This window comes from Leuciscus leuciscus (genome assembly GCF_965113295.1).
Source record: "Leuciscus leuciscus genome assembly, chromosome: 3".
Taxonomy (NCBI): Eukaryota; Metazoa; Chordata; class Actinopteri; order Cypriniformes; family Leuciscidae; genus Leuciscus; species Leuciscus leuciscus.
In genome coordinates this window covers 64,872,695-64,893,032 of record NC_138727.1, presented here as the reverse complement: position 1 = coordinate 64,893,032, position 20,338 = coordinate 64,872,695, and the positions used below count along the sequence as shown (strand labels likewise).

General features: G+C 40.6%; 2 protein-coding genes across 2 annotated transcripts in view; one reads left to right on the top strand and one right to left on the bottom strand.

The window, feature by feature from the left end:
- Nucleotides 1–20,338, top strand: part of LOC309495384 (NACHT, LRR and PYD domains-containing protein 3-like) — a 211,012-nt gene that overhangs the window by 91,416 nt on the left and 99,258 nt on the right. The gene's annotated exons all lie outside the window — the stretch shown is intronic.
- Nucleotides 3,684–18,034, bottom strand: LOC309495426 (uncharacterized protein). The gene is made up of 5 exons (XM_082165211.1): nucleotides 17,792–18,034; nucleotides 17,659–17,681; nucleotides 16,990–17,157; nucleotides 16,464–16,872; nucleotides 3,684–5,358 (listed from the first exon to the last, which is right to left on the bottom strand). Exons 3-5 carry the CDS (start codon nucleotides 17,155–17,157, stop codon nucleotides 4,199–4,201), a joined length of 1,737 nt encoding a protein of 578 aa, XP_082021337.1. The 5' UTR covers nucleotides 17,659–17,681; nucleotides 17,792–18,034; the 3' UTR covers nucleotides 3,684–4,198.

Genomic DNA, 20,338 nt, shown 5'->3' with positions numbered 1-20,338 from the left:
TGTGTGTGTGAATGATATATAACATAACTATATTTCATGTAAAATAATAGTCTTTAAAAATGTTGTTGTTTTTTTGTTGCTAATATTTATTTCACAAACACCTTGTTAAACTTTTAATTGGGTTGATTTGTGAGTAGCCTATCTTCTATTTAATCATGCTTGAGTCACACACAGACTTCAACATTCAGCCTGCAAAACACAACTATGGTAACAATTATATTTTAATATTAATATTAATAATTTAAAGTAATAAGTATATCAAGTACTCTCTACAATTCTTTTTTAGTTACTAGTACTCTTGTGTAAGTAAACTATACTAACTAAGCATTTGCCAGGACAACATACTATTCCCATTTCACTTTACTTGGTTTTTAATAGGCAATTGGTTTGCATGCTTTTTTAAGTCTAACTCATTAGATTTTACAGTGTAAAGAGAGGAGGTGCAACATATAATCCGGTGGCGTGCGGACCATAATTTGGTCCTGAACACCAAAATAAAAAGAGATATCATCATAGACCACCACATTGCACAGCTCCACAAGCCACTCCCACTAATCCAGAACACCAACTATGAGGTTTCTGCCTATCAGAGAAATCACTCTTCCGTCTACAAGGCTAGCTAAATTCATTGAAATTCATTCAATAAATTCATTTCACACAAAATTTCTAGTTAGTTGGCCAACTCATTAGTGAATTACCCCTTGTTTGTATTTCCTTTCGAAATGGGGAATTATTGAACGGTACCGGGATGTTCAGTCCGCATCCGCGACAGGTAGGTCTTCTGCCTCCTGTTCCTCCATCAGCCTCCGCTGCTCTTTGCTATATTGCGCCTCGTAAAGGTAGCCGGGAACTTTTGATTCGAGCATCAGACTTTCAAAATCCTCTTCTTCCATATCATATTGAGTTCCTTCCGCCATTGTCGTAACTTCACATCTGGCTCCACAGCGCCTGTTAGCTTAGCTTCCAAACAAGATGGCGGATATTGCGGATGGCGGTTTCTGCAAGTGAAGTCCCACCCACTGATCTGTAGTAGGTCAGTAGCGTGGGTCCCACCATAGGCTAGATGTCTTACGGCGGAGTCACTTCCGGCATCACCGGCGGCCATCTTACCACAGGGAAGCTGTGAATTAAGGTGAGTGATCAGCACGCACACAAATCCTCTTATCTCGCTGAAATCTGGACGGATTTACAAACGGATTGGTTTCTTACAAACATTATTAACGTGGCTATAATTCTGAATGCTTAAACATGTTGAACATAATTATTCATATGTATGCAGTGTCATAACTACATCTCTGACGTTTATAACAAACCAAACCGTTTGAAAATCGGTAGAAAATTTAGCAAGTTATGGTTATTTAAAAGTACATGCACCATGTTACGAGTGAGCGAGCACCCAGTGGTAAGACCTCGACCTCCATTGGCCAGCAGCGCGGACGAGACATCTAGCCTTTATTATATGATATCTATGGGTCCCACACCCTGGAAAAATGAGGAATGAGTGTTTGTAGTCTCATCCCCTCTACAAATATATGGGACTTCCTGCTTAGAATGATGCAAAATTACGATTTTTACTTCATTATAAGCAGGAACTGCAACACCGAAATCCGTATTTCTTCCATCTCAGGGGAAAAATAGGGAACAATGCATGACCATTCAAAAATATGACTGGGTTTCTAACGATACAAGGCTTAATGCAAATGGGTGAAGTGTCCCTTTAATACAAATATGTTTAAAACATAGTAAAACATGAGGACATTTGTTATGGTTACCGTAGCAAAACCATGGTTATTTTTCATAAGCTAAGTGGGCAAGAAGAAGCTTAATTTAAGTTCATTAAAAACTAGAGACAGACAAATAACAAGCAATCAGCTAAAACGCATAAATAATGTAAAACAGATTAAACTCACCGTCTGAATGCTCCAGTCTTTCTTTCTTCTGTGGTTTTACGGACGAGAGCGATGGAGTTAGAAGAGAAAGAGGAGATCCGACTGGATAGAAGATACGAATACTATCATATTTTTACGTGACAATTGAATAAAAACATCGATAAACGAATGTTATTCAGTCAGCGGTAAATCAAAATGACATTAATATTTGAATTATGCGAGTTCATAAATTAGGTTACATGTTCCAGACGCTCTCAGTTTGAAATAAATGCTGTTCTTCACTTTCTGTTGATCTGTGAATCCTGAAAAAACACTGTAAGTCAGATTCCACACTTCATTAAAGTCGGGATGAAATCAAATTTGACAAATCTTCTTTTTATATGTAATGTTGTAGTGTTTATTATAAATTTAATATGTACACTTCATTTATCTGTACACTATAATCTTTAATCAAATACATTACCCTTCCCTCCCCCCTCGAAACGACCTCTCTTCTCTTTCGGTCACGTGCCATGGCGAAAGGGTGCGGCCAGAGCCGATGAGGGTGCGGCTATCGGTGTTTGTCTCGTTTCGCGGGAGGCTCATATAAAAATGGGCTGATTCCTGCCTGAAAATTTAGCTACTCGTCTTCGTTCTCGTCAATAAAAAAATCCTTCATGGGACGGTAACGGTGGGGGAGTCCGGTGGAGAGAAATCCTCCACAACTGAATGTAAACTGGCATTCAAATCTGCCTCCATTTTGTTTGCAACGCCCAACCTCCAACGATCCAATCAATTCCCGATGGACGAAATCAAGCCCCGCCCTACATTTTTTTCTAATTTCAGAAGCCGTTTCACTCGGATATACATCACAACAAGGAAAAAATGACAATCTCAACTTCCGTTTCATGCCGACTTTAAAGCTGCCGTCGGCAAGTCTGGCAGATTGGGTCGATTAGCCAAAATTTTGAATGTTTACAACTCTCATGCCCCTCCCCACTACCAGCGAGCACCCTCCCATCGAGGTCGTGCTCGTCAGTGCGTCACTGTGCGTGTGTACCTGATTTTCTGTGAACGTGTCCTTCTCTTCAGCATCTATCAACACCATGGACTCGGAGGTAGGCTGCCCTGGCTAATCTATCCATAGATAGCAATAACCGAGGAATTGGAAGCTTGTTAGTAGATTTTCTCTCCGCCATCACGCTTCATGCAATCTCCAGGCGAACTTCAGGCGTGGCGTGTGCATGTGATATTAACGTGCGCGAGTGAGGGGGGATCTGTGGCGTGTGCACGACCTGTGATTGACAGTCAGATCTCACACCCCCCTGCGCTGATTGGACCTGATGAAGCGGGAGCGCTGGATTTTTGCAAAACAAATAACACGCTCCAGGTGGAGTTAGAAGCTCGGGTTTTTTTCTAAAACCACCTTATTTATGTTGTTCTGTCGGATTATAGTGTCGATTACACTGAATATGATCAAAAAAATTTTGCCGACGGCAGCTTTAAGCAGCACAAGTATTTTCAACTGTGATAAGCAGCAAATTCTTGAACAGCAAATCAGCATCTATTTCTGACGGTTCCTGTGACACTGAAGACTGGAGTAAAGGCCAATAAAATGGAGATTTGACTGAAAATACATTTGAATATTCAAATAGAAAACAGTGATTTTTGAATTGGAATAATATTTCACAGTATTATTGTTTTTGCTGTTTATTACTGCACCCCCTCCAGCAGAACACAGGCAAGAAGAAATGAAGCAGGCCAGTCACAAACACACACTCCCCGAGACAAACAGAGAAATACAATAAACTTGCATTTTTAATTGCATTACACTGCTTTATTGTAAATGAAATTGTATTGTACGTTGTTATGGCAATGGGCATTTTTGCATTCGACGTCCACGCTGTACACGGTAGACCAATCACAACAGACTAAGCTGTCAGGCCAATCAGAGAAGAGTAGCTTGCGGAAAGGAGGGATTTAGAGAGATTGATTCATCTGACGAGTCGTTTGAGAGTCATTGAAAATGTGGTGATGTGCAAATGTATATTATGAGACAGTGAAACCATTTTTTGACCTTTGATGCAGGTAAACCTGTTGTAGGAGACTCCAAAACAACATTAGGAAAATTTTAAATAGCATAATAGGAGCAGCTGTCCAGTAAAACACCCAGATTTTTCACATATGGCCTAATATAAGGTGCTAAGACAGAGATTTAAGTTTGGTCTCCTTTGGACATTCTAGTTTTAGGTATTTTACAACCATAACGTCCCTGTAACACTGCAAGGTGGGTTTTTTTGACACAACCTAAAAGTAATGACATGATGAAGCTATGATGATTCTGGAGCGGCGTGTTTCTTCTGGTGAGTCTGAAAAACCCATTTAAAAGAGAATCTCTCGTCGCAGATGGAGCAGCGGTAAGGTTTCTCTCCTGTATGCCATCGCTCATGGATCTTCAGGTCACTTTTTGTCACAAAAGTCTTGTCACAAAGTGAGCATTTAAAAGGTTTTTCTCCTGTATGAGTCTTCTTGTGTATTTGTAAGCTACTTGAATTAGTAAAACTCTTCCCACAATCACCACAGTGATATGGTTTCTCTCCAGTGTGAACTCTGATGTGAACTTTGAAAGAAAATGGACTAGCAAAGCTCTTCCCGCAGTAGGAGCACAGGTACGGTTTCTCTCCGGTGTGAGTCCTCTCATGGGATTTCCAGTGAGTCGAATGATAGAAACGTTTCTCACAGTGTGAACACTGATATGGTCTGTCATCAGAATGTATTTTTTGGTGTAACTTCAGAGAACCGGAGTTTGTAAAGGTTTTCTCACATTCACTGCACTGATACGGCCTTTCACTGGTGTGTGTGAGTAGATGTTTCTTCAGACTGGTTCCGCATTTGAAGCTCTTTTCACAGACGGGACACTGATACGGTCTCTCATTGGTGTGTGTGAGTAGATGTTTCTTCAGACTGGTTCCGCATTTGAAGCTCTTCTCACAGACGGGACACTTGTATGGACTCTCATTGCTATGTGTGAGTTGATGGCTCTTCAAAGCGGATCTCTGGTTGAAGCTCTTCTCGCAGTGAGGGCACTTGTACGGCTTTTCACCAGTGTGGATTCTCTTATGCATTGTAAGATGTTGTTTGGTGCGGAAATACTTGTCGCACTCGCTGCAGTGCAAAGTCTTTTCACTGTGTGTCTTTATATGAGCTCTCATACTATAAGGAGTGGTGAAAAAATCCTTCCCGCACTGTTCACAGCGAAACTCCTTCTTCACGCTGTGCTCTTTTGAATGAAGTCTCCTCTCTTCTGCGGTAGGAAAGCTGATGTCACATATCTCGCAGGTGAAGTCTTTCTGTTCTTTGCGTTTTCTCTCACGTTTTGCTAAATGACCCTGTTTGCTGAATGTTTTTCCACAGGAGAAACTCTTCACTGTCTGTCGCTCTTTGGATGTAGAGGCAGTTTCTCCATCAGATGATGAACCAGCGATGTCTTCTGAAAGGAGCAAAATGGGCATTAAATATAGAACTTTTATACTAAAGCTGAATGATTAGTCAAAATAAAATTGTGTTGGATCTGAGAGCAGATCGGACAAAGATGATTTGTTCAAACGGAACAATCTAGGACCATAAATGAAGTGGGTAGCATCTAAGCTAACTAACAAACTCGACCGCTGTAAACAACGAACCCTTGTAAGATTCCACTTAAAGGTGCAGTCTGTAAGAATGACAACTAGTGGTCGAAATAGGTACTGCTTTCCAATTCTAAATATCGGAGATCATCGTTTCTCCCGCCACCTGCTCCTCAGACTCGGCGGCGTTCACACGAGTTGCCAGTTTGAGCACACGCAACAGGAACGAGCGCAATGGACAATGCCTGGAAACGCACATTTCAAAGTAAAATAACTGGCTGTAGAAGTGTTTTTCAGAGAAATGATTATGTGAACTTAGCATGTTTCCTCAATATATGCAAACATATTATGGCATTTTTATGCTTTAGTAGAGTGAAAAAGTTACATACAGCACCTTTAAGATGTCAACTTTTGGCAGTTTGTAAAAGATAGATTGGTTTGGAGAGGGCATAGCTTGAGCCCCACGAGGAAAATACCAAGGGTTGTTTGACCACCCAAGACACCTTTGGGCCTTATCATACCCTTCATACCCTTAAAGGAGAACTCCGGTGAATTTTTAAGGTAATCTTGATCGTTTTACCTTTGTGAGTACTGTCTATAGAAAAAAAACCCGAACCGGATCGGTGCTTGCAAAGCGGAGCTGTTACAGTTAATGCCCAGAGCTCCCATTCAGCTAAAATGGGAAGCTGCAGGGCGGGATTTCCGCTGAAGTGGTTTGGGGGAAAAAAATCGCGCACATAGTGCAGGTGGGAGGAGCGTCGTGTTCCGGCTACTACTGAGTTCCCACGGGACTTCAGCGCGAGACTACAGCTAGCCTTCTAAAACACTATTTAGGTGAGTTTAAACAATGGCTAAGTTGCTAAACGCATCTTGTTGTCATGTAAGGGCCCTGTTCATGTTGGACAGACATTTTAATTGCATTTTGTGTCTGTTAAGAGGCACAAAGACACTATTTAGGTTAATGCCCCCATAACTGCCGTTTTAACTGTAACAGCTCCGCGTTGCAAGCACCGATCCGGTTCGTTTTTTTTTTCTATAGACAGTACTCACAAAGGTAAAACGATCAAGATTAACTTAAAAATTCACCGGAGTTCTCCTTTAATAATCCTTATCATGGATTGCTCCTGTCTGTCTGTCTGCCTTGCTGCTGAGTGGTTTGCATCTGTATGCTCCGTATAGCTTTCTGTTTTGAATCTTTATTTACTATCATTCCTTTGTTGTTTATATTGCTAAATATAACTTACTCATCACCACGCATTAATCTGATATCGCTACCTTCAATCTAAATCCTTATTGCTAGCACAATACGCTAGTAATTCGCTAGCCTGTTAACGTGCCATCCATGCCTGCAGTCTTTATTTATTTTTTCTCGTGCACGCTCGTGCCATTCGTGCCTGCCGTCTTTATTTTTTCGCTGACGCCTTTTACGAGTCCATCAAACAACTGTGGTGAGTAGGATCAGTCAACAAACACGGTGAGTCATGTCTTCTCTTATTGTCACTTGCACTTCGTATCACATGTATAGTATTAGCCTTCTCTGTCAGCACAGAGGGCTTTTCATGTGATAAATGCAGGGAAGTAGTCAGGCTGACGGAGGATAGTATATTTAATTGAGGATAGTAAGAGTGCAAGGGCTTTAGATACTGCTTTGGATGTGACTAGCTTAGTGAACTCTGTACAAGTTCGGTTCCGGCTGTAGAGCCCATGCAGCAGGGCAACTGGCTGACCATGAGACGCTGTAGTCGCGGGACAAAACACTGCTCTTCCGTTCCGACTACCATAACAAATAGATTCTCCCCACTCTGTGAAACACCCACTGTGAATCCTGTTGAATGTGCCCTAGTTATTGGTTATTCTATTACACAGAATGTGAAAATAGACACACCAGCCACCATAGTCACATGTTTGTTGGGAGCCAGAGCACCTGACATCAAAGCAAATTTAAAAGTGCTGGCTAATGCTAATTCAACTTTGCCAGTCGGAGATCACTAAAATTAACGTTAAAGAGGTGTGTGAACTCGCAAGTACGATGTCAGGCACTGTAATTTGCTCTGGCCCCATTCCTGTTCGCAGGAGTGATGAGATACTTAGTAGATTGTCCTCACTCAATGGCTGACTGTCTAAGTGGTGTCCGCAGAATAATATAGAATTCATAGATAGGGCTCGGACGGTATAGATTTTTTTCTTACCGCGGTTGAAAACCAAGAAATTCCCGCGGTATAGCGGTAAACCGCTTTAAACCTCATATTATAATACTATAATATTTGTGAATTTGATTATGTAGCCTACTTATCCATTTACTTGCAAGTGCAATCAAGATTACTCTCTGGTGCTGTGCACTTGCCGCGACTCCGCGAGGGTTGACAAACACGGTCTTCACGTGAGAGAATTGTGTTAAATAAGCACGTGCAATAAAAAGCTGAGGTCCTGCTTTTGGGGCTTCAAATTATAGGCTATAAGACATTTGCAATATAATTGGGAGTCTGCACAGGGTGTTTATTTTTAAATTGACTTTTTTGGCTTGGACGCGGCATCTGTCGAAAATAGACCAGGCGCCTATCTTTAGCGAAGCGGCGCGGAGAGACGCTTCTGAAACGCGCCGCGTCGTGGCTGGTGTAAACACAAGCATTGACTAGAGTGGGCGCGATCAGCTCCGGTTGCTGCGTCGCAGCCGTAACGCGCCACAGAGTGTAAATAAGGGGTTATAGTCAATAGCCTACGAATGGAATGTTATTATGTGTCATGGAACATTGCGCTCCCCAACTTGCGAAAGGTCGGATTTGCTCTATCTTTTGATGATAAGTTTTGTTTAGAAAACCTTGAATCCATGTAAGACACAATGTTATGTATGACAATGTAGACACAATTCATGTCATTAGAATCATTGAATCCATGTCATTAGACACAACGTGAACGAGGCCAGTGTTTATTTTATTTTATTTTTTTGCGGTGATGACGGTGATGAGCTCAGACCCGCGGTAGGCGTCACGTGACCGCGGTATTGCGGTAATGCGGTAACCGTCCCAGCCCAACTCATAGACAATTGGAAAAGTTTTTGGGGCAGACCTGACCTGTTGAAAAGAGATGGTATTCATCCCTCCTGGGATGGTGCTGCTCATCTCTCTAGTAATATGGCACATAGTCTTAGAGCTCAAACATGAATTGAGGCCCAGGTCAGGAAGTAGACAGACTGGCTAAACCGACCGTCTGCTAGCTGTCTCATGTCACCAAGGTCAGATAAATCCCATCATATAGAGACTCTTTCACCTAGATACCATCTTATGAGACTCAGAGACTGTGTCTGTTCCCCGAATTAGGAAATACAAAAAACTCCCAAACCCATTTAAGGGTAATAATTTAATTGATGTTCAACAAATAAAAAACAGATATAATACGGATGAACAAATGATAATATATATATAAATATATATATATATATACACACACACTCTCATATAAATACACAAACATTTTCCATTTTCATAATGGCTTACACAGAAATAGTACAGAAATTGTAATATTTCTCTTGAAATTTGTTTTAGATTTAGATAGACAATTTAATAATATTTATAACTCCTAACTAGAGATGCACCGATTCCGATTTTTCATTGAGTTTGACTTGCCGATACCGATTTTTTTAGCCGATTACGATTTCATTTTTTCTAACTACTTTAAAGCACACACAAATATTTATTTTCTATATATTTTTTTTATAAAATACCATATCCTTTTACCCAAACTGAATAATAAAAACAACTTTAAATGGGTACATTTTATATAAATATTTTTGAGTCTTAATTTTCTTTTCTGACATAACCTAATCCAGTTCTTGTTAAAACACACTAGACATGCACATTCTGTGCATTTTGGGCACTTTTGTTTGGAATCATATTTATTTTGTCCATCAAAAGTGTGCTTTCACTTTAGCACCTTTCACACAGCGCTTTGAACCCAGCGCACAGCGCTTTGCCTTCTGTGTGAATGCAAACACGACCCGGGATTGATGCTGGGTTGGGGACCTTGTAACATTGCCGTGTTCAGTCCCGGAAAGCGCGCTGTGTGAACAAAAGCAATGCGTGAAACGGCCGTAAAAAAAAATATGCGTGAAACGGCCGTAGTTCACGAGGTTTCCTACATGTGCGTTCCGTGTGATGCTGATGTTGCGCGATGTTAATCATGGGGAGCCCGAGTGCATTTGACCGGCATAAAACTAGACTACTTTATCTGAATGAAATACATACACTTCTCTCGCATTTGCTTGTGTGCCAGCGATTAACCCTCCGCGTGCCAGTGTTGGCACGCGTGCCTTAGGTTGCCTACGCCTGGCCTAGAAGAACTCGATATTGCGACAGAAACTTTTAACTCACTTTTCCACCACTTTAGACACAGTTGCTCGTTAGCGCTTAAAGAATATTAAAGAAAATAGTCCAACGCCGTGGTACAACGAGCACACTCGGGCCCTTGAGAGAGCAGCCAAGAAAAATGGAGCGCAACTGGAAGAAAACAAAACTAGAGGTATTTCGCATTTCATGGAAAGTGAGCTCGATTTCATGCAGAGAGGCCTTAAAAGCTGCTAGATCTGCTTATTTTTCAACCCTATTAGAAGAAAATAAACAAAACCCTAGGTATTAATTTGAAACAGTGGCTAAACTAACGAAAAAGAAAGCTTCAAGCCATGACGTTTCCAAGCAGCACAGCAGTAATGACTTTATGAACTTCTTTACTAACAAGATTGATAATATCAGGGAGAAAATTATAACTATGCAACCGTCTACTACAGTATCGCATCAGACAGTGCTTGTAGTCTCCTTGAGGAAAAATTATTCATTCATTGCTATAGGAGAGGAAGAATTTACTAAACTCGTTAAATCAACAACATGTATTTTAGACCCTATACCGACTAAGCTACTGAAAGAGATGCTTCCAGAGGTCATAGATCCTCTTCTTAATATCATTAATTCATCTTTGTCATTAGGATACGTACCAAAAACTTTTAAGCTGGCTATGATTAAACCGGTTCTTAAAAAAACACAACTTGATCCTACAGAATTAGTCAATTACAGGCCGATCTCGAATCTACCTTTTCTGTCAAAGATATTAGAAAAAGCAGTATCTTCACAACTATGTTCCTTTTTTAGCAAGAAATGATATCTACGAGGATTTTCAGTCAGGATTTAGACCGTACCATAGTACAGAGACAGCTCTCAGAGTCACAAATGATTTGCTCTTATCATCCGATCGTGGTTGTATCTCTCTATTAGCGTTACTCGATCTTAGTGCTGCATTTGATACTATCGACCACAACATTCTTTTAATTAGACTCGAAAATGATGTTGGTATTAGTGGAATTGCACTAGCATTGTTTAAATCATACTTATCTGACTGTTATCAGTTTGTAGCAGTAAATGAAGAGATGTCTCATCGATCACAAGTTCAGTATGGCGTACCACAAGGCTCAGTACTAGGACCGCTGCTGTTCACTCTGTACATGCTACCCTTAGGAGATATCATTAGGAAGCATGGCATTAGTTTTCACTGTTATGCTGATGATACTCAGCTCTATATCTCTTCAAGCCGCGACAAAAATGACCAATTCACAAAATGAATGGAATGCATAGCTGATATAAAAAAAACTGGATGACTAGTAATTTCCTACTACTTAACTCTGAAAAAACTGAGATTTGAATTATTGGACAAAAAAGTTCCTCATGTAATAACCTAGAATAACCTTGTCCTGCACGCTTAATAAATAAATTACAGCTAGTCCAAAACGCAGCAGCTAGAGTTGAGCGAGCTCTTAACGCATTATAGTCCTTCACGTCTATTGCGATCTTAAAATTCCGGCTATCAATATCATATCCGACTGCTGGCGGTAGATCCTTTTCCTATATAGCACCAAAACTTTGGAACAGTCTTCCTAACATTGTCCGGGAAGCAGACACACTCTGTCAGTTCAAATCTAGACTAAATATACACATATCTTTGGCCTAGCGTACACATAACACATTATACACTTCTATACTTCAATGTTAGGCTGCATAGTTTAGGTCAGCCGGAACCCGGAAGACTTCCCATAAATCCTGATGAACGTCTAAGGATGGCGTCTACGCAGATATTAGTCTCTCGGTTTATCCCGAAGTTTACCGCAGTCCGCTGGATCCAGGCTGTATCCAGATCTGATGAAGGACCTACGCCTGGACATGACGACAACGCAGTCCTGAAGTGTCAACGCTGTAAAAAAAGTGTAAAACGCTGTCGTTTTATCTGTAGAGAGTCCCCACGTAGCTACGCGGACGCGCTAACTAACGTCGGTGTTTGTGCAGAGGTTTGCGCAGAGATAACTGATAATCTTTTGCACCTTGGAACCTATTTCCGGGAGTGCGTTCTCTAGCCACCAGGCACTGTTTTGTGCGAATGGGCGGCCGGAGTGCATTGAGGGTTTTCTATTAGAACGGTGTCGTGTAGCGGCCCCAAAGTTAATAACTAATGATCTGATCTTCGCAACGGAAGTGAATCAATCAATTAAAACTAACTTTAGCTGGACAATAACTTTATCCTAGAGCTGCTGTAAAGCCAAAACAATCTCTGTTATTGTAATTTCTACTATCACTGTAAAGCTGCTTTGAAAAAATTATATTGTTAAAAGCGCTGTATAAATGAAGGTGACTTGACTTGAGGCCACAGTGACACCTTGTGGTGGACCAAACAATATGTACAGGAGAAAAATTACTTAAGAGATGGCCAATATGGCCACAATCTTATATCATGGTTTAAGTTACCCTAACTATATATACAATATACTGTATGTGTACAATATAATTGCAGAAAAAATAACATAATGCCCAGAGATAAGTTGATCCAAATTGTGATGTGTGTTATCAAACTTTTAAGGCTTAGTGCAGCAGATTAGTAAAAAAATCGTTCACTTTGGTATAGAAGCATGAAATTTGGCACAGATACTCTCTAAGGGCCACTATTTTGGAAAAAGGCGTTGGCCACTCAAAAATTCAATATGGCGGCCATTTTTCAAAATGGCCGCCATTGCTATTCAATGCTTATTATATCAATTATTCAAACAGTGATCTAAGCATAACATGTTATACAAATACGCTCTAAAGGACATGTTAATAGAAAAAGATGCTTGTCCCTCAAAAATTCAAGATGGCCGCCATTTTTAAAGATGGCCACCGTTCCTGTCGAATATTAATTATTTCAAGTGTTCAAATGGTGATGCAAGCATAAAATTAGGCAGAAATATTCTTCAAGGAACACTCTTTTGGAAAAACGTATGTGCCACTCAAAAATTCAGGATGGACACCATTTTCAAGATGGCCACCATTTCTGTCAAATAGTCATAATGTCTGCTTTGTCTGCCTCCTCTCCTTTGACCTGTCCAGCTTAGTTAAACTTGCCAGGGCTATAAAATCCCCACCGGCATAGGTCTCAGGTTCATTGGAGTACACAAGCCTCTCCACCACGGCAAGGTGTAGTCCACAGAGAGGAATTGCCACTGTTAGAAAAAGGATACGCTGCTGGTACAGGTTGCACATACAGTGGGGAGAACAAGTATTTGATACACTGCTGATTTTGAAGGTTTTCCTACTTACAAAGCATGTAGAGGTCTGTAATTTTTATCATAGGTACACCGAAACTGTGAGAGACGGAATCTAAAACAAAAATCCAGAAAATCACATTGTTTGATTTTTAAATAATTAATTTGCATTTTATTGCATGACATAAGTATTTGATCACCTACCAACCAGTAAGAATTCCGGCTCTCACAGACCTGTTAGTTTTTCTTTAAGAAGCCCTCTTGTTCTCCACTCATTACCTGTATTAACTGCACCTGTTTGAACTTGTTACCTGTATAAAAGACACCTGTCCACACACTCAATCAAACAGACTCCAACCTCTCCACAATGGCCAAGACCAGAGAGCTGTGTAATGGGCTACAGGACAATAGGCAAGCAGCTTGGTGAGAAGGCAACAACTGTTGGCACAATTATTAGAAAATGGAAGAAGTTCAAGATGACGGTCAATCTCCCTCGGTCTGGGGCACCATGCAAGATCTCACCTCGTGGGGCATCAATGATCATGAGGAAGGTAAGGGATCAGCCCAGAACTACACGGCAGGTCAATGACCTGAAGAGAGCTGGGACCACAGTCTCTAAGAAAACCATTAGTAACACACTACGCCATCATGGATTAAAATCCTACAGCGCACACAAGGTCCCCCTGCTCAAGCCAGTGCATGTCCAGGCCCATCTGAAGTTTGCCAATGACCATCTGGATGATCCAGAGGAGGAATGGGAGAAGGTCATGTGGTCTGATGAGACAAAAATAGAGCTTTTTGGTCTAAACTCCACTTGCCGTGTTTGGAGGAAGAAGGAGGATGAGTACAACCCCAAGAACACCATCCCAACCGTGAAGCATGGAGGTGGAAACATCATTCTTTGGGGATAGTTTTCTGCAAAGGGGACAGGACGACTGCACCGTATTGAGGGGAGGATGGATGGGGCCATGTATCGCGAGATCTTGGCCAACAACCTCCTTCCCTCAGTAAGAGCATTGAAGATGGGTTGTGGCTGGGTCTTCCAGCATGACAACGACCCGAAACACACAGCCAAGGCAACTAAGGAGTGCCTCTGTAAGAAGCATCTCAAGGTCCTGGAGTGGCCTAGCCAGTCTCCAGACCTGAACCCAATAAAAAATCTTTGGAGGGAGCTGAAAGTCTGTATTGCCCAGCGACAGCCCCGAAACCTGAAGGATCTGGAGAAGGTCTGGAGGAGTGTGCCAAAATCCCTGCTGCAGCGTGTGCAAACCTGGTCAAGAACTACAGGAAACGAATGATCTCTGTAATTGCAAACAAAGGTTTCTGTACCAAATATTAAGTTCTGCTTTTCTGATGTATCAAATACTTATGTCTTGCAATAAAATGCAAATTAATTACTTAAATCATACAATGTGATTTTCTGGATTTTTGTTTTAGATTCCGTCACTCACAGTTGAAGAATACATATGATAAAAATTACAGACTTCTACATGCTTTGTAAGTGGGAAAACCTGCAAAATCAGCAGTGTATCAAATACTTGTTCTCCCCACTGTATCTGCGAGACGGAAGGCGGAAGGACCATCAGAATTGAGACTGGTTTCAACAATATAGGTGACCAGTTCAGAAAGAGCCATAGGAAAGATGGCTGGTTGAATCGTTTCACTCTGTGACTCTTTCTCAAGCCTTCTGAGGTTTCTCTCTGTTGTAAAGATGAATGAGACGCAAATGATGGTATTTCAGCTCCTGTGCAATGGCATCAGCACCACTTAGTTGACACAATAATTTAGCATCATTCAGTGTTTGTGCACATTCATGTAGTCTGTCATTCAGTTGCAGTGTCATTACCTGACGTAGGTCAGATTCAGGAGATATGTTATCACAAAGAAAGCAAACCTGATCATCTAGACTTTTCTGCATCATGGTTCTGCGATGCTTTGTTTGGCCTTCATCTATCTCACTACATTGAGCATCGGATTGTTGCTTCTGGGCACGAAGTAACTTTGTGTGGTTGAACCGAAGTCGACAATTGTAGTGATACTTTGCTTGGTTCCTTCTCAAAGCTTCTATACCACCACCTTCATCCAGTCGTTCCAGGTCCAGGGTCATTGGCATTTTGTTCATCTTGTGTAAGAGTGGAATGTTGGTGGCAATCATTTTATAGCCATCATGTTGAGAAACATGATGGGTAGGTGGCGATTGGAGGGGTTCCTTTGTGTCTGTCTGACAAAGACAACATTTCTTCCAATCAGTTGGCCTCTTGGCTGACATGGGAATTTCATTTGCCATTTTGGGGGTTTGTTGTCTGATTAAGGCCGAGGGGTTATCCTTTTACCACCTCAATCATAGACATAGTACACATTCAGGTATGGGATACAACTAGGTACGGGTCACCTACACCTAGCCCGATCATTCATCTAGTGCCATTTAAGTCCCGTGTGATCTGTACACCTTCCAGGTAAGCATACATGAACAAGTCATGTATTGCCCCGCTTACCCTTGGCTCGGCTCTCCCGCGCTGGCACAACCTGTCAATTCAGGTGCGGCTATCTAACTACATCTATTACTAGCTAATTGATGAGGGGCTGGTAGACAGCATTTGGGACACTAAACTTAGCTATACTATTACTACTAGTCAAGAACTACAGTGTAAGTAAAACTAGATCAGCTGACACTGAACCCCATGCTGAGTTCCACAGCAGTTAAGTCACCAGTGTGCCCTGGTTGTGTAATGACGTTCACTCTATTAAACAAAACCTTCCTTAACACATTCAATTGAGCTCTGACAGAAATGGTGGCCATCTTGAAAATGGTCACCATCTTGAATTTGAGCGGCACACACCTTTTTCCATGATAATGTTCCTTGAAGAATATTTGTACCAAATTTCATGATAGCAGCACCATTTGAAAAAAAGATGTAAGGATTCAAGAGAAATGGCGGCCATCTTGAATTTTTGAGGGACAAGCACTGTTTTCCAAAAAAACATTCTGAAGAGAGTATTTTCACAAAATGTTATGCCTACATCACTGTTTTAACAATTGACATAATGAGCATTTTACAGAAATAGCGGCCATCTTGAAAAAATGGCCGCCATGTTGAATTTTTCGGTGGCCAACGCCTTTTTCCCAAAAAGTGACCCTTAGAGAGTATCTGTGCCAAATTTCATGCTTCTATACCAATTTGAACGATTCTCTTGAAATATGCCATTAATCTGCTGCACTAGCTGTCATTTAAATAAATACATATATTGATATTTTATCACTGGGATATTTTACACAGCTGCAGCTCACAAAATGCCATTCTTAGTGTCTTAATGAACTGGCAGAATTCGCTACAAAAGCTGCTCCACATGAATTTCTACAATTTAATACTAATTCTGTTACTTCAGCATATCTGGTCATAAAAGAAAGAAACATACCTGCAGGAACAAAGTCATCATCATCAACATCATCATTCTGATCTTCATCCTCATCCTGAACATCATCATCAGCATTATCATCATCATTATTCTGATCTTCATCCTCATCATCATCATTATTCTGATCTTCATCCTCTTCCTCATGGCTCTGTTGTTGTTCCTCTGCTGTGGTTTCTTCTCCTCGTCTCTCTATCAGGTTCCTGCAGTCCTCCAGTTTGACGGAGCACATCTTCATCTGCTGTTCTCCAGCGTTACAGTCAGAGGTTTGATCAGCGGATCCATGATCCTGAGCGTCAGAATAACAGAGGAAACTGCGTTTGAGCTCGGAGTCCTGTGTGTCTCTGGCTCTGCAGACTGAATCCTGAGCTTCTGTCCCATCAGTCACACACACTGAAACCTTCTCCAGATCCTGACAAACACATCATAGATCAGCACAAATAAACAACAACCAGTTGATATTAGCCTCATTACTGAAGCAAACTTTGGTTTGATTGAGCTGAAGGATGAAATGATGAGCTGCTCAAACCTCTCTGTTGGGTTTGTCTCCTCTTTCTCTCAGCTTTGCCTCCAGTGACGCCACCTCTTTCTTCAGCTGACAGATTTCAGTGATGAAATCCTCAATATCCAGCATGGACAGATCAGTTCCTACTGATTTACAGCAGATCACATCCATCTGCGCTCTCATGGTCAACATCTGAAGACAAACATCATCATTATTTCATGAGGAATTTGTAATGAACTGACACTGATTTAAACTCAAAATAGCCTATTTCAGAGAATATTCATTTCAGATATAAGTGTTTAGGAGCATTTATGTTTAGTTTCAGTATTGAGCCAGCACTGTGCAGGGATATTATAAAATAGTATATGACACTATTACATGTATTACTCATTTAGTAATATAATAAACATGATATTGTCAGATTTCTACTCCTTTCACCCAAAATCGTGAATCTAGCATTGAAAATTACCCACTGTGTTGGTATAGTAACTGTTTACTACAAATATCATGGTTAAAACATGGTTACTGGAGAAAAACATGACGTCATTTGTTATACTGTAGCAACACCATAGCTATTTTTCATAAGCTAAGTAGGCGTGGAAAAGCTAAATTTAAGTTAATTAAAAACTGGACACTTAAAAATAACAAGCCAACAGCTAAAACGCATATATATGTAGAACAGATTAAACTCACCGTCTGAGAGCTCCAGTTGTCTTCTTCTTCTTCTTCTTCTTGCTTTTTTACGGCGGATCGCAGACAGATATGTGCATTACCGCCACCTATCTAGGAAATGGACCATTGACACAACTATAGCTCCAGTTGTCTTTCCTTCTTCAGTGGTTTTACCAGTAGACTAAATAACGTCACAGCGCCTCCTACAGTACGAGCGATGGAGTAAAAGAGTAGAGGCTTCACCAAACCTAATTTCTCTGATTAAAAATACAATTGTATTTCAGTGGCGTTACTAATTGACGAATATACTAACATATGTTTTACGGAATTATTAAATAAAGACGATTGTTAAACAAATGTTAGTCACTCAGCCTTTCTGTGGAAAACAAGCGCATGCAGTAAACATTATATAAAAAAAATATTTTTGAAGACTGGGGTAAGGGCCAATCAAAAGCTGCTTTGACTCATTGAAAAAAATAAATAAAAAAATTTAAATGTTATTTTTTCTTAATTGCATTTACACTCACAGTTAAGACACTTAAGTTCATTTCCATTAAGTGTCCCGCAATGAATGTAGCAAAATTCAATGTGCAATTTGAAAATGCATTCTGAGCCGATCACGTGCCCGTCCCGTCCCGCCCTGTCAATCACTGCGTGAAGTTTGCCCCGCCCCCAACCCAATGCAAAACGTCGGCAAACTAGTCCACATTCACCCAAAATAGAGTAGACTTATATGTTTGTTTGCGCGCGATAAACGTTTATTTTGTGCTGCTTCGGTTTCTTAAATATTAAAATAATATTTATTGGTCATTCTGAGGTCACTCAGCCCCCCTACCTGCTCCACATTCACCCAAAATAGTCTCGTTTGTTTGTGCCGGTTAAAGTTTCGTGTGCTGCTTCGTTGTTTAAAATATTAGACACTGAATCGACCTGCTCCACATTCACCCAAAAAAGGCTAGGTCGATGAATTTGACCCGTCAGATTCCGTGACCATGTAGCCTACATATGTATTAATACCTTATCAATATGCTTTATAGAATGGAAAGGGACATGTCTGCCTCATATTTTATGATTATACAGCTGAATAAACAGAGATGGTCACACATCACATTCGTCACTTTATTGAACATTACAGTCAGTTATAAATAAATAAAGAGCGGTCACATTTTTCGGTAGCTAAGTTATTAATACCGAATACCAACGTACGGAGCTTTGTGATCTCAGAGTAATAGGCCTATGCATTTGTAAGGAAAAACTATAGGATCTCCAACATTATTGGGTATTACAGTTAATAGTAGGCTAATAATAAAGATAAGCATGTATCAGACAATGATAATATTTTATACAAAACAAAAACATCAACACAGTCCAGCATCAGACAACAGCAGTGCAGCAGAAAGTTGACATGGGTGTCGACGCTTGATAAGGCAGAACATTCTCCCAGACCCAGACGGTCCAACATCGTACTGGTTCTATCACCTGCAGACGCGTAATAATCTTCGGAAACACTGCCATTTCTCTGTCCACGCTCCACTTCATCTGCTAGTGAATTTAACGCTCCATCAGCTCTGCCACCGCCGTGTTTCCTTCCAACACCTCAAAATACGCACCATAGCGTATGTTTACCTGTTGCCCCGCCTTCACGCAGTGATTGACAGGGCGGGACGGGCACGTGATCGGCTCAGAATGCATTTTCAAATTGCACATTGAATTTTGCTACATTCATTGCGGGACACTTAATGGAAATGCAATCGCAAGTGTCTTAACTGTGAGTGTAAATGCAATTAAGAAAAAATAACATTTAAATTACAATTTTGCCACAGTTTTTGCTTGAACATGTTAAACATATCTAAACATTTCTGTAATACATTTTAATTTTAATATTGCAACTTATAAAGCGTTAAAAATATGTATTCAATGTACATACTAAAACTAGTGTATGAAATGGAAAATGTAAATTTTATAATTGAATTTTCATTTTCATTTTGCACCAAACATTGCACAAATGATGGGAAAATTAAAATTGAAATACAGAAATGCATTGCCATTTTACATATTGCATTGTCATTTTGCATATTACATTTCAAATTGAATATTGCTACCCAGAGCCATAGAGAGAGAGAGTTGCGACACTCTTTGATGTCGCCGCTATGGCTGTCACGTGGTTCATGTAAGCCCCAATAGTTCCAAAACGTACGCTGGCTGTCATGTTCTTCTATTGGACAGACAGCAGCGATTGCATTATTGAACGGTAAATATAAAATAAAACACACACCCAAGTACTTTTTCAGCTGTTATTGCATTTTGTTAATGTCAGTTTTGCATTTGGAGATAAGTTTTAGGCTATATTTTTGGAGGGAAAAGCTTAGTGTTCATGTTCGCATGGGTAGTAGCACTGGCTTTAGCGGCTCTAACTTAACTTTTCCATATCATTCATCTGATGATGGACGTCTCATGATATTTATTTTAGCACAACTGGGCTGTATTAGGCTATTGATTCCCGTGATTTTGCTTATAAATTTTGATTCAGCCATTAGCCTACCTTCGTGATCACGCAAGAGGTCTGCCGTGGCGGTCCGTTCAGAATTCGCTTAGAAGCTAGCTTACTTCTTCTGATGAAAGTGGCCACCCCCAGGACCACAACGTGAAACATGATCATGTTAAGACTAAGAATATTATTTTAAGATTAAGGCCATACACA